Source organism: Prunus avium, chromosome 6, assembly GCF_965620075.1.
Source record: "Prunus avium chromosome 6, drPruAviu1.hap1.1, whole genome shotgun sequence".
Lineage (NCBI taxonomy): Eukaryota > Viridiplantae > Streptophyta > Magnoliopsida > Rosales > Rosaceae > Prunus > Prunus avium.
This window is the reverse complement of record NC_142289.1, coordinates 37,387,187-37,401,141: the sequence shown is the minus strand read 5'-3', so window position 1 is coordinate 37,401,141 and position 13,955 is coordinate 37,387,187. Positions and strand designations below refer to the sequence as shown.

At 36.0% G+C, this 13,955-nt stretch overlaps 3 protein-coding genes across 6 annotated transcripts; 2 read left to right on the top strand and 1 right to left on the bottom strand.

The window, feature by feature from the left end:
• Positions 1 to 912: 912 nt before the first annotated feature.
• Positions 913 to 6,345, top strand: LOC110760170 (PPR superfamily protein). Of its 4 annotated transcripts, none has more exons than XM_021962386.2 (5): positions 913 to 1,617; positions 1,736 to 5,234; positions 5,331 to 5,415; positions 5,527 to 5,604; positions 5,989 to 6,345. In XM_021962386.2, exons 1-2 carry the CDS (start codon positions 1,458 to 1,460, stop codon positions 4,996 to 4,998), a joined length of 3,423 nt encoding a protein of 1,140 aa, XP_021818078.1. In that variant the 5' UTR covers positions 913 to 1,457; the 3' UTR covers positions 4,999 to 5,234; positions 5,331 to 5,415; positions 5,527 to 5,604; positions 5,989 to 6,345. The 4 variants fall into 4 exon arrangements, with proteins under 4 accessions (XP_021818078.1, XP_021818077.1, XP_021818076.1 ...); XM_021962385.2 differs by having other exon boundaries at positions 5,689 to 6,345; XM_021962384.2 differs by having other exon boundaries at positions 5,527 to 5,846.
• A 789-nt stretch (positions 6,346 to 7,134) lies between these two features.
• On the top strand, positions 7,135 to 10,364 carry LOC148294142 (protein NOI4-like). Its single transcript, XM_088254289.1, has 3 exons — positions 7,135 to 7,291; positions 9,104 to 9,286; positions 9,944 to 10,364. The coding sequence occupies exons 1-3, from the start codon at positions 7,286 to 7,288 to the stop codon at positions 9,986 to 9,988; spliced, it is 234 nt and encodes a 77-aa protein (XP_088110415.1). The 5' UTR covers positions 7,135 to 7,285; the 3' UTR covers positions 9,989 to 10,364.
• Positions 10,365 to 10,956: 592 nt separating this feature from the next.
• Positions 10,957 to 13,017, bottom strand: LOC110760192 (transmembrane emp24 domain-containing protein p24beta2). Its single transcript, XM_088254288.1, has 5 exons — positions 12,813 to 13,017; positions 12,134 to 12,343; positions 11,640 to 11,826; positions 11,421 to 11,528; positions 10,957 to 11,253 (listed from the first exon to the last, which is right to left on the bottom strand). Exons 2-5 carry the CDS (start codon positions 12,341 to 12,343, stop codon positions 11,120 to 11,122), a joined length of 639 nt encoding a protein of 212 aa, XP_088110414.1. The 5' UTR covers positions 12,813 to 13,017; the 3' UTR covers positions 10,957 to 11,119.
• Between the last annotated feature and the right edge of the window lie 938 nt (positions 13,018 to 13,955).

The following is a 13,955-nucleotide window of genomic DNA, read 5'->3' as shown; positions in this document are numbered from 1 at the left end:
GGGTTGGATGCTTTGATTTGAGTCACCTGAAATGTTTCTGATTTTTGTGTATTCTCGATGATCATGGTTCAAGGTTGAACGGATATACCCCGGACACCATCCAAATGAAATTACTATTATTAGCCTCTAACCTTAATTGTTTTTATAAGTTTTGGTTGATTATTCTAGAAAATCAGAGCTTTTGTTTTCGGGTAATCAAATATACAAATATATACTTAAGAGTACATATATAGGATCATTTTATATACTTATAATAATACATTTGTTTTTTCTACATATTATGAAGAGCATCTCCATATTTTTAGCTTCTAAAACAAATGCGTTTTTGTAATAGGTTGAAATGTTCGTTAAAATTGATGAGGAGTTGGAACATACAATTTCCAACAAAGGGAGTGTAAATGAACAAAAGCAGGGTGAGAAAATTAGCTCCCTTTATTAATAACCTCAAATTTTCTTATTGGAGAAAGTGGAGAGGTACCAAAAGAATCAACATTTTCTTTTCTTGGCCCCTAACTCTTTAAAAAAAACAAAATTTTTTTTATATTTTTTATATTAAAAGTTTTATTTTTTATATGTATAATAGTTTTTTATATAGTAATTTATATGTATAAGCCATATTCGTGTGTTAAATATTTCAAGAGTACTGCTATTTTCACTCCATGTCCTATTTTTTCATTCACCATATAAATTTGAAAAAATGCAATCCTATTTTTCTACCTACCATTATTCTTAAAATATCCATTATCTTTCCACTCTCCAAGTAAATAATAATATATTATTAATTAATTAATAAACAATATAAAATACTCCAAAAAAAAAAAAAAAAAAAAAAAAACTATTTCTCTGTTCTACCCGATCCCCTCCCCCCACAGCCCAGCACCCTAGCCACAGAACTCAACCCAGATGCTGCTGCTGCTGCTCTCTCTCTCTCTGTTGAGAGGTGCAGACTTTGAGAGCCTAGAATTGCTGGGCTGATTCAAATCTCAGTTAACAGTCCCTTCATATTATTAATACTGAAAATTTGGGGGTGGATCTGCTTGGGATCTTTTGATTGTGGGGTGGTGACTATTACGAAACAAAGAGGAAAAATAGGGAAGGAGGGGTGCGCTGGTGGAGGCGAAGAGACAAATGATGGGGTGAGGTGGTGGGTTAATCTTTTTAATTTTTTAATTTTTTATATTTTATTCATTTTTTAATTGGTTTTAATGTTTTTTTCTAAGTCTTTGGAAGTCATTTTATAAAGGGGTAAATTTGTCTTTAAAAGTTTGAAGATAAAGTGGGTGGGAAAATAGGACAAATGGGTGGAAATAGTGGCATTCTATTTCAGCCAGTGGATGTTATCCAACGGTTTGTGTGTTAGTCGTGTTCACCGGCGCTCAAAGATACGCGCTCTTTATTGTTTCCTCCAGTGTGACAAAGAAGGCGGTCATGAGAAAGAAGCATAGCACTCAGACTCAATGTTGTCCTCCTCAACGACTAGAGCTAAGCAATTCTCTCTAATTTCCCACCGAATTTCGAAGTTCAGAGCTTTTCATGCTTTCTTCCAAGACATCAAAACAAATCTTGGAGATGATGATGTCAGAAACATAGCTCACAAAAAAAGAACACAAACCTCTGGTATGTCACTTTCTCTACGCTTCTTGTTGAGTGTGTTTGTTTTGAGATTAAAGTTTTGATATTTTGGGCACAGTGTGCTTTTCTTTTAGGCTAAACTGTTAACATTTGGGAACTACAGGGACAGAAATGGAGAAGAGCATATATGCAATTCTCACCATAGACCGTTGGGAGTCTCTGAACCACATGGATTATAGGTTGGCTTCTCTTAGACCAGTACATGGAAGGCTGGCTTTGAAATTTCTCAATTGGGTCATTAAACAACCTGGTTTGGAACTCAACCACCTCACTCACATACTTTCTGTTACAACCCATATACTTGTTCGAGCTAGAATGTATGACTCTGCCAAATCAATTTTGGGGCATTTGTTGCAAATGGGTATTGCCCCAAAACCTGTTTTTGGTGCTCTGATGGATACTTACTCTCTTTGCAATTCAAACCCTTCAGTCTTTGACCTTCTAATTAGAGTTTATTTAAGGGAAGGAATGGTTGATTATGCTGTAGAGACTTCGTATTTAATGGGTTTTCGGGGATTTAGGCCATCCACTTGTACTTGTAATATGATCCTAGCTTGGTTGGCAAAGGACCAGAAAGCTGCGTCAGTATGGTCTTTTTTCAAAGAAATGCTTGCTAATAAGATTTGCCCTGATGTCGCTACATTTAATATATTGATTAGTCTTTTATGTGTTGAAGGGAAGCTTAAGAAAGCTAGTTATCTTCTGAGAAAGATGGAAAAGAGTTGCTATGTTCCAAATGTAGTTAGTTATAATACTTTGCTCAATTGGTACTGCAAGAAGGGGAGGTATAAAACAGCCTTTGAGCTTATTGATCACATGGGTTCTAAGGGTATAGAAGCAGATGTATGTACATATAACATGCTAATTGGTGATTTATGTAGAAACAATAGGAGTGCAAAAGGTTATTTGCTGTTGAAGAAAATGAGAAGGAAGAAGTTATCTCCTAATGAGGTTACCTACAATATTCTTATTAATGGGTTTGTGAAGGAGGGGAAACTTGGCGTTGCTACCCGGGTTTTTGATGAGATGTCTACTTTTAATCTTTCACCGAATTTTGTTACTTTCAATGCTTTGATTGGTGGACTCTGCCAAAATGGTAAGCTTGAAGAAGCTTTCAGACTTTTGGACATGATGGAAGCTATGGAACTAAGACCTAATGAAGTCAGCTATGGGGCTCTTTTGAATGGGCTGTGTAAGCATGCCAAGTTTGATTTAGCAAGAAGTCTTTTGGAGAGAATGCGGATGAATGGGATTGTTATTAGTTGTACTATATATACAGCGATCATGGATGGGTTATGCAAAAATGGGCTGCTTGATGAAGCTATGCAGTTGTTTAATATGATGGTCCAGGATGGTGTGGAGCCTGATATTATAGCATTTTCGGTGCTCGTAAATGGACTTTGCAGAGCTGGGAAGATGAAACATGCGAGGGAGATAATATGTAAGATTTATAAAGCTGGCCTTGCACCGAATAGAATAATATGTTCTACTTTAATCTACAACTCTTGCAAGATGGGCAACATAGTTGAAGCGTTAAAGATTTATGCTGTTATGAATCACAATGGCCATGGTGCTGACCCTTTCACATGTAACATATTGGTTGCTTCACTTTGTGAAGCTGGAAAGCTAGAAGTGGCAGAAGATTTCATGCATCATATGGGCAGTATGGGTCTTGATCCTGATTCCATTACTTATGATTGTATAATAAATGGCCATGGAAACATGGGAAATGGGTTGAAGGCATTTTCTATGTTTGATGAAATGATTAAGTCAGGTCATCATCCAACTCCATTCACATATGGAAGTATACTGAAAGGGCTATGCAAGGGTGGAAATTTGGGGGAAGCAAGGAAATTTTTGAAGAAACTCCACGGCATTCCATCTGTTGTTGATACTGTTATCTACAATACAATAATTTATGAGACATGTAAATCTGGAAATCTGCAAGAGGCTGTTTCCCTTCTTGATGAGATGGTTGAGAATAATGTTCTGCCTGATGATTATACATATGGTAGCCTTCTTGCTGGGTTATGCCGGAAGGGAAAAATGGTTGCCGCCATCCTGTTGTTTGGGAAACTCATGGGAAAAGTGACTTGCTCACAAAGTGCAATAATGTATACCTGTCTAGTCGATGGCCTTTTCAAGACTGGCCAGTCTAAGGCTGCTTTGTATCTCTTTGAAGAGATGGAGAACAAAGGTCTATACTCGGATACTATTGCTTGTAATGTCATGATAGATGGATACTCGAGGATGGGAAAACTAATGAAGGCAAATGAACTGTTTTCAACTATGGGGAGCAGCAGATTGTGCCCTAATTTGGCTACATATAATATTCTCTTGCATGGATACTCGAAGAACCAGGACCTCGTGAAATGCTCTATGTTGTACAATAACATGATCCGGGCCAGATTATTTCCCGACAAATTGACATGCCACTCTCTTATTCTTGGATTATGCGGGTCCGGTATGTTGGATGTTGGCCACAAAATGTTGAATAAGATGATAATGGAAGGTGCCATAGCTGATCAACTAACAGTTAACATGCTTATTAGCAAGTATTCTGAAACTGGTATGATAGTGAAGGCCTTTGAGCTAGTTAGTGTCCTGAATCTGTTAGGAGTTTCTGCTAATATAGACACCCACGGTGCTATCTTGAATGGACTATTCAGAAGCCAAGATTTCCAAGCATCCCGTGCCCTTCTTTATGAAATGTTGGAAAAAGGTTTCACTCCCAAGGATACACATTATTTCACCTTAATTAATGGTATGTGTAGAGTGGGAGATATACAAGGAGCATTTGAACTAAAAGATCATATGGAGGCTCTTGGTGTTACTACCAGTGACATTGCTGAGAGTGCCATGGTTAGAGGGCTCGCGAAATGTGGGAAGATTGAAGAAGCAATGCTGGTTCTTGATCGCATGCTTCGAATGAAACTCATTCCAACAACTGCTACTTTTACTACTTTGATGCACATGTTCTGCAAACAAGCCAACCTTGCTGTGGCTCTAAAACTGAGGGGCACAATGGAATGCTGTGGTGTGAAGCTTGATGTCCCTGTGTTTAATGTGCTTATTTCAGGCCTTTGTGCTAATGGTGATGTTGTGGTTGCATTTGAGCTTTATGAGGAGATGAAACAAAGAGGTCTCATGCCCAACATGACAACCTATACTCTGCTCATTGGTGCTGTTTCCTCTCATAATAATCTTATTAAAGCTGAACAACTTTTGGGAGATTTATCTGAAAGGGGACTGATATCTGGAAATTTGGATGGAAGCACCCAAATGCTACATGAGAGGTTGATGAATGCAATGGGAGGACTAAATTCTTTGAGGCGCATAAAAGGAACTAACACTAAAGAGAGGTAGTAAAGCCGTACTTGGATTGGGATTTGCGACTGCAATGGGCTTTCATTACTTAACCAAGTTATGATATAAACTTTTCTACTGGAGGTCTCATGGGAGATGGGATTGTGATTGGTTCTCTTTACTTAACGAAGTTTTGATATAAACCTTTCTACTCGAGGTCCATTGAGAGATGAGTTGAATGGCTCTCATCGCTTACTGAAGTTATAATACAACATGACCTTCTGCTATAATTTACAGTAAGCTGCATTCTCCAATACCTTTCCTTATCTTCTACTTTATTTAACAACATATATCTTCTTGTATTTATTAGTAATGTATTTTCTGCTACTTAGGTGAAATGCAGTCTACCTCATGCTTGGATGTCATGTTTTGTGATATGATATTTGTTGTGGCAAAATGAATCATGCCCAATGCTATGTGAGTTCCAACTTTTACTTAATGCATTTACAGGCCCCTGTTTTCTTTTATGATCAAGGGCTACAGGTATTTACCCTTTTAGCACTAATATTCTCTTTACATTCTCTTTAGGTAGCATAGGCTTCTTTCTGGAAACTAGTGCTGGAATGCTAAAGATGCTCTCATATAATGCATAAGGTTTGCTGATAGGTAATATGCTATTATTTCTTTTAGGCGGTTCTTTCTTTTATCTCCATGTCTGATTATTTCATTGTTGCACTCCACCTATCAAAGAGACGGGCTCTTGGTTTCTGCACAATGGATAAGGGTTTAAGAGCAGACTCTTTCACATGATACTTCCCTCCTATAAACGTGATTCTTGAGCAAGTTTATTGTAGTTTAGGAATCAGGATGTTTGAGAGAGCAGTGTCATTTGGCTCACTGCTTGGAAGGTTAGGATCAGTAATCAGTGCCATTCATTACCTAATCAGTCTTTTTTTTTTTGCCCGAAAATACGTTTATGCAAAGCTTTCCACCATCCCCAAAATCTTATTGTTTGTATCAAATCTAAGTTCTCCATTTTTCTTTCTCCAGTGAATAATGAATTATAATCTATCCTGGGGGCCATGACTAGCCAAATTTTGGTTAGACACGTCACATGCCAATAAAGGTGGGGGAAACAGCTCTTTGATAGAGAAAGAAGTTGGCCATTGAGGGAACCAAATGAAGCGGGTGTGTCAATCTACATCTTCATTTTGCACCCGATGCTGGAGGCACAGGGACTTCACTGCAAGGGAATATGTTGATGTGCTGCCATGTATTTTAGGGTTCTCTTTTGCAAAATATAATGCCCATGTTATGGGCATGGCAGACAGAATCTAGCAAAATTTACATGGATGAATTGCTATTGTTGACTTTGTATAATTAATAATGTTCTTATTGATTTGTATATATTCACATTGTCTCATCTTGTCTTCTTTATATGTTCAAAGCTTATAACTTGCAAGTTGCAGAGTTTTGCCTTGTAGAATTCGAATAAATAAGAGCTATGAACCAAGCTCATTAAAACACCGACCAAGTATAGTACATATGAAATACATACGTGTAGTATTCGGTAAATGCGAAAAATTCAGCTATCATATAAAAAATTTAAAATTATTTGTAGTCTTATTTTTTTCAATAGTATGCGTGCGTATAATAAGTGTATAAACCATATGACAAAAGTGTATAATTCGAAAAAAATTACGGATGCACATATATAACACACAAATAGTACATTTGCGTTTTAAAAAACACATTATTTTATATAATTGAGAAATGTACGAAAAAATAGAAATACATACTTGTATAATATGCTAGTTTACTAACTATCTATTTGGAAAAAAAAAATGATGGAAAGAGAAAAAAGTTGGTATCTACATTAATTGATTAATTAATTTGATTAATATAGAGGAGGAGAGGAGAGAAGACATGCAGACGCCAAACTGTTTGAAATTTTAAACGCTACGAATGCCAGCAAGTCAATGTGCTGTTTTTGCCTCCGTGCAACCCAACAGCTACTCCTCCTTCCTCACTCCGTCTGCCAGCTCACCACCCCGTTCCCGTTATTACTTTTTTTATTTATTTATTTTTAATTTTTCCTTCCTTTCAATTTCATTTCAAACACACAAACCACGTCAGCGCTGACGCTGACCAAACGGCGACGGAACAATCTTTCCGTTCCTTTTTCACAACATAACGCCGTATATTCCCAGATTTCACGTTGCAATTATAGGCCCATTTTTGGCCCAACCTCTCTCTCTCTCTCTCTCTCTTCTCTCTCTCTCGCTTTGCTTTCAGAGTCATTTCTTTTCCCGGAAAAAAAAAAAAGTTTCTCTTTTTGATCGAATTCATGTCGGTACGTAATCGCCTTCATCTCTTTCTTCAATCTGAATATAAATTCTTAATATTTGTATGCTTTTTTGTTGTTTATTTTTAATCTTTGTGATGCTTAATTTGCTGGATTTGCTCCGGTTTTTTTATTGGCTTTAGCTGTATTTAATAGATTTCTTGGTTAATCTGTATTAATTCAATTGTAATTGACTCAGATCAATCTATTGTAGTATTTATTTTGCATTAATTTTGAGCAAAATTTATGTTTTCTTCTTTTGTTTTATGATTTTCGAGTTTCCGCAGTTAATGATGCAATTTTGGATTTCCAGAGGAGCAGATTTTAACTTTTCAGTTTTCTTTTAGTTTGGTTTCAATAGGAATGGTGAAAATGAAACGACCAGAAAAGGAATGGTGAAAATGACAAATTTTCCCTTATCTTTCTTACAAAATTATCAAGTTAGAATATTTCGAGAGTCTGCATTTCTATTTAGTGTAGGTATTGTTATTATTTGTTGTCCTTCATTGTTTGTGTGGGGCATATAATCTTATACAAACGTCTACCTAATTCATGGTGATTTTGCTTAGTATATTAAGGGCATTTGATCTTTCCTAAGTATTCCACGCTCACGTATATGTGGTTCTGTGTGTATGTGTGTGTTATGCTGATTCTGAATGTGTAGAATAGTTGGATGAAGAGGGGTTTTTTTTTAATTGCCTTTGTCCAAAACAAGGATTTCTGTAAGAACTTAAAAAGCTTTCCTCTATCTGGGTTTTTATGTCCTGGGAGAAGGTTAGAGTTCTTTTTACTTGTACTTTTTTTCTTTTCATTCAATTCATGTATCTTTATAGTTTTTACTTTAATAATATGAATCTGGTGGGTTGAACAGCTGTGATGAGTGCTTCCTGATTATGACTTGAGTTATGTTTCTAAATTGCTTGATGTCCTAATTCAAAATCAGTAGGCTTTTCTGAGCGTCTTCCTCTTCTGTCTGATTTTGATAGGATATTAGCTCCATTTCCTTTTATATGTGTTAAACGCTTTCTGAACTCTAGCCATTTCTTGTCTGTGTATTCTTCTGTTTTTCCCGTATAATGTTGAGTTCAGTGAAATGCCATTGGAGCAGTTCCTATCATCTTGGAGTGGCTCCTATCATTTGATCAGGAGACAAAACCTATCTCATTTTTCTGGTTTTCTAGGATTATCCTAAAGATGCAGCACTGAGCAGCATTTAGGGGGATAGTAGTAGCCAGGTTTTAAACTCAGTGTTCCATAATCTTACTACCAACTACCAAGATAAAGTAGCGCTTATTCTCTTACAAGATCCTTACTGAAGTGTTTTTGGAAACTGGATCCATATAGCATTTACTCAGGTTGAGGTGAGGTTGGAATTGTTAGATTGAGTTGGTCTTTGGCATGTAAAGGCTAAGTTGCAATTTATTGGTATACATTTATAAATATAGGGGGCCAGGACGTGTATGGTGGTAGATAATTGTCTTGGAACCTTTTTGAAAGTATTTGATCCTATTGAGTGGTCGTTTGTAGTCTAGAAATATAGGGGTAGCCTGACATTGGGTTTCTTGCGTTCTGTCCTCTGTGGTTGATGCAATTTTATTCTTGTGTGGGGTGTATGATAGATGACAACCCAGATGAGTTCGGGATGTAAAATAGTGCTGGTTTGTCCTTTTATTATTTATTTATTATATATATATATATATAATTTGCAGTTGAGAGAAGATTTTATTGCCTGTCAATCATTAGCTGTGTAAACTTATACTTGCCTGCCATTTGCATTACTCGGCTGAATAATACTGAGAATATTTTTCTGATTGCTAACAGGAAAAGGGTAGGCCACTCCCTAAATTTGGTGAATGGGATGTCAATGATCCTGCTTCAGCTGAGGGGTTTACTGTGATCTTCAACAAGGCTAGGGATGAGAAGAAGACAGGTGGAAAACCTGAGTCACCAGGAAAGGCCGATCCTAATATAAGGCATGGAGTTGAGCCCGGCAGGCCTCCATCTGTAAGATGCTTTCTCAGAACAGTTGTCTAATTTCTTTCTCTAATGATTTGATATATAAGTGGAACAGCCGATAAGAATTCATTCTTTTTCTAGTTGATGGTGGTTTGTGTAGTTACAAGCTTTTGATTTTCAAGTGACATTAGTACAATACACAACTTGAATAGATAGCATACCTTTCTCACCAAAAAAGTAGACTGCATACCAATATAACACTGCCTTATTGATCACACTCAGCCTACCAGTTAATAAAGATCAATACAACCGACTTCTTATACAGAATTGTAGTTAGGAAGAAGAGGAAAAGGACTAATATAATATTTAGTGGCAAGATTTTGAAAAAGAAAAGAAAGGAAGTTGATTTGGCTGTTTATTTGCATTATTTGATCGCTCCATGGGAGTGGAATTGGAAGATGAACCCTCTGATTCTGCCTTGTTTAAGATAGATGTTGCCTAAGTCACAGTTGTTTGGAAAGAACTAGTGGCCCTGGACTTTAGTATTTACCCATCTTGTGGTCAGTTGATAATTATGTGGCCCTTTCATTTTTACTATGTTTGTCTTTCTGCATCTGTTTTTGTGCTTCGAATTATTTCTGCTGCCGAAAGTTGATTTAGTTTGGTTGACTGTCTTTCTCCTTTGGATGATTTCACGGTGCGCAGAAAAAATGGTTTTGCTGCATTCATCAACCACCAGCCGAATCTTGACAAGGTTGTCTCCAAGGAAGTGCTTCAATAGAAGAGCACGGTGTTCTGTAACTGGATCTACCATATTTTTCCAAAGAAGATAGGGAGCTGTATAGCAATGATGGATGGAATTTATTGTGGCGTAAAAAAAAAAAAACTTTGTGATGGGAGGAGTAAAGAAGACAAATATACTTATTGTATCTAATATTGTCTGATGTTGTTGTTGTGATTGGTATTTAGAATGCCAGTCTGTTTCTTTGTCTTATCTTTTGCTACACGCTTTAGAGCTTTGCTTATGACATTTTTTTCCTTTTCTTCCTTCGTTGTATTATCAAACCCGTCTTGTGTGTGAAATTATTTTGTTTTGAAATTTCAGAAACTTTTTCTTCTTTTCTTCTATGGGACCATGCTGCGGATTGTTAAATTATTTTGTATGTATATTCCATGTTATGGATCTCTGGTACCAATAAGAGAAAATGGAATCGTACCCCTAAAATTTACCTCTCAATTAAATCAAATATAACATCTCATTTTTACTCATTATGCATCTCAATTTTTTTTTGGGGGGGTCAGAAATTCTTATGAACAACAAACTGTTCATATGTCAACTGAAATTCAAGCCCCCAAACTGTTCATTTTTAGTATGGATTAGGTCTTCTAACAATTTTGGATGGAATGGTCTCTTAGTTTTGTTAAATCCGTTAATTTTTAATTTGAATTTTTATTATAATATTATTTGTAAAAACCATTTAGAATTCTCGTGTGAATTTTATTTCGACTGTGTAACTGTACAAGTAGCCTGTGATTATATGGCTGAAATCAGAAAGCTTATGCTAGCTTTTGCACACATGAACATTCAGTGCCCAAATAAACACAATTTCCTTTTTCTTCTTTCTATGAAAAAATGAACAAAATTTCGGGTTATTCGTATTCAAAGAATTTCCCCCTAGCCCCCAAAAAGAAGAAAAGAATTTTGAGACTCGAAGGGATTCCACAAGAAACAATGAGATGGCTTAGAGCTTCCAAAGTGATGGTTTTCTATACATGATTTATTCCTGCGGGATAAAATAGAAATTAAAAAAACAGAAGCTTGGGGGAATAACAGTTAAGTGTAAAGCTCTTCTATTGGTAATATCTCTGGCTGAGACAAGTTCAGACTCTGGTCACCCCAAGCTTTCGTTCAAAGAGGCGGCGAAGAAGGTAAACTTGGAGAGCGCTGGCACCAACAAGTGCTGCTGATTCAAAGAAGGCCTTGTGGATTGCCCTCCGGCTCATTGCTTCGTTTACTGCATCAACGATTGCCAGGGCAATTTACGTAACAAAGAGATCAAAATTAAAATTATGTTTCACATGTTTGTAGAGAAACATATTTGTCTATGCACACTACGGAATCAATACTAGTTCAACGTAAGTGTAAAAGCTTCCTCTATATTTGCCGGAGTTCAGCAGATACCTATTGCCTGGCGTTCGGTCTGAGCCTCGAGCCAATGCTGCTCAAACTGAATGTTGTAAAGAGCTTCCTCTAACTTTGATACCTGCTCTAACAATGGGTTAAAATGCTCTGCATATATGCAAACAAAAATATCATAAGTCCGTCTCCTTATTTCACAAAGAGCTCAACAGTTCAAAGAATAACTAAAGATTTCAAAAGAAGCACAAAGCAACCGCTCACCATCTTTTGCATGTTGATCATAGTACGTAAAATGGCTAACGTGTATATCGAAGTCTATGGTTTCATGATAAGGTGACTTGTTGGTGAAGCAGAACTGATGGACTCCTTTGTGACGAGTGACAAAATCAAACTTCTCACTTGTCTTGTCACGAAAATCGTGAATCTGCTCACCAGAAGGTCCCTTCACCTGAAAATTCCAACAACATTGTACGATCACAGGTGGGTTTTCAGTTAACATGCCTCTCTTTGGCCAAAAAAAAGTTAACATGCCTCTGAATATTATGCTTAACAATATAAGCATGGATTAATGCAAGCTCTTCAACCACTATGATCCATTTATGTTTTTGCTTACGCAAACACATGGTTTCCGGTTTAGCTACATACGTTATGAGCTCTCTTATTAAATCAGCAATAAATGAAAGAGATCATGGCATGGCTAAAACCATATATGAGAAATTATCAAACCCAAATCAGGGAACAAATGTCGAGCTTACCACGAGGTCAACACCGTCTTGAGTATAATGCCAAGATGCATCCACCTTAATTACAACAAAAGAGATGTGGACGGTATCTCCTTCATATTGAACATTATGAGAGAAGCACTCTTCTCTGTCAATCACAAATCTGATCCCAAAAACTGCTTGTAGGCTCACCAAAAATGTCAGCAGCAAAACAGCAGCACAATTTGAAAACCCAACTTTCATCTGCAGATTAAAAGCAGGATTGTTAACATTCAAGCTAACAAAATTATTACACACAAAATATGACAAATCACAGGCCCGAAATTTTTAGTTTCCTTTTTCTTTTTTCTTCATGCAAACAATTCAGTCAAGCAACAGGCAGAAACTTGTTTGTTCCTTAAAACTGAAAATCAAAACTAACCCAGAAACCATTTTCTACCAAAACAAACAATGAACAAATAAGAATCAAGTTCCCAGGAAATAATCTGATTCATATATTGAATGCTGAAAGAAAAATTCCAACTTTTTCATCAGATTGACCGGAAATTGGAAAAAAGATTAAAACTTGCGATATAATAAAAAAGCTACAATCATAACAAATAGATTCCCATTAGTGCCCTGTTTGGCATCCAAACAGAGTGACAGAGAGATCAAACAAAACGAAATTATTGGAAGCTAAAATTACAGAATTTGAAGAAGAAATAGGATTTACCTTGGAATATTTGAACAATTTGACGAAGGCCGCAGAGAAAATAAAAACAAATTTAAATTAAATACAGGATTTATAAAATAATAAAATAGAATAATGAGATAAGCAGTCGGGTGTTAGAAGTTAAGGATGAAGGAGTCTGTGTTTAGGTTTCAAATCTCAAAAGGCCGAGACTTCGAACGTAACGAACTAGACTGCAACTACACGAAAAGCTTCAGTTTAGTACTTTTGTTGCAATTATATGCGACGTGTCGTTTCCATCCTGTCCTTCGTTTGTAGTTTTTTTTTTTTTTCAAAAGTCGTTCTGTACTTTGACCCCCCAAAAAATACAAAACGGCAGGCATGGTTTTAACGCCCTAAGTAATAGATAAATAAACATTTACTAAAAAATATTTAAAAAAATTATGCAATACAATAAGGCAACTGTTTCTTAACAATTAGAACAAATGTGTGCGACAAAAAAGAAGAATATGTGTGTGAAACAAAGATGTTTATCAATAAACACGTATTCTTATGATATAGCCATCGGATTCCAATTTAGTGAAGAAAAAAAAAAGCATTGATTTGCGTATTAATGGTTTCAAGTTCAAATCTCCATGACACCGTGGTAGTGTGTATATGAAACCCCTTTCATCTGTAATTTGACTATCACTTATACTAAAAAATTATGACATGCATGCAAATCGAAGTTATGAGAATTATTGATGGAGAGAAAAGAGGACATGAGAAATAAAGTTGTGTGATTACTATAATAATTTCATGTTTTAAATGAACTCTTTTTATTTGTAGGTTTTTTCTTTTAATGATGATGCATGCAATAGTTCAATCAAATTGAAGATACATTTCACTATCTAAATGTGGAGAAATTTTTGTATGTTCTGAGTACGCCACCTTTACTCCTAAATGTAGTGATCAAATAATGAGAGGAATATAAAGAATCATCATAATATATAAATGTTTAGAATACTTTTTACATTTGGGTTGCTAGTATTGAAGGACATAAAATGGATTGCTTGGTTTTAGGATCACATTGGAGTGAGCCCAAAAAATGATTGTTGCCTACCTTTTTAGTTTACGTATTAATTAATGCATTAATACTTCTAAATTGCATGTAGCTAGGATTGGCAAGTATAGTAAACTAATTGA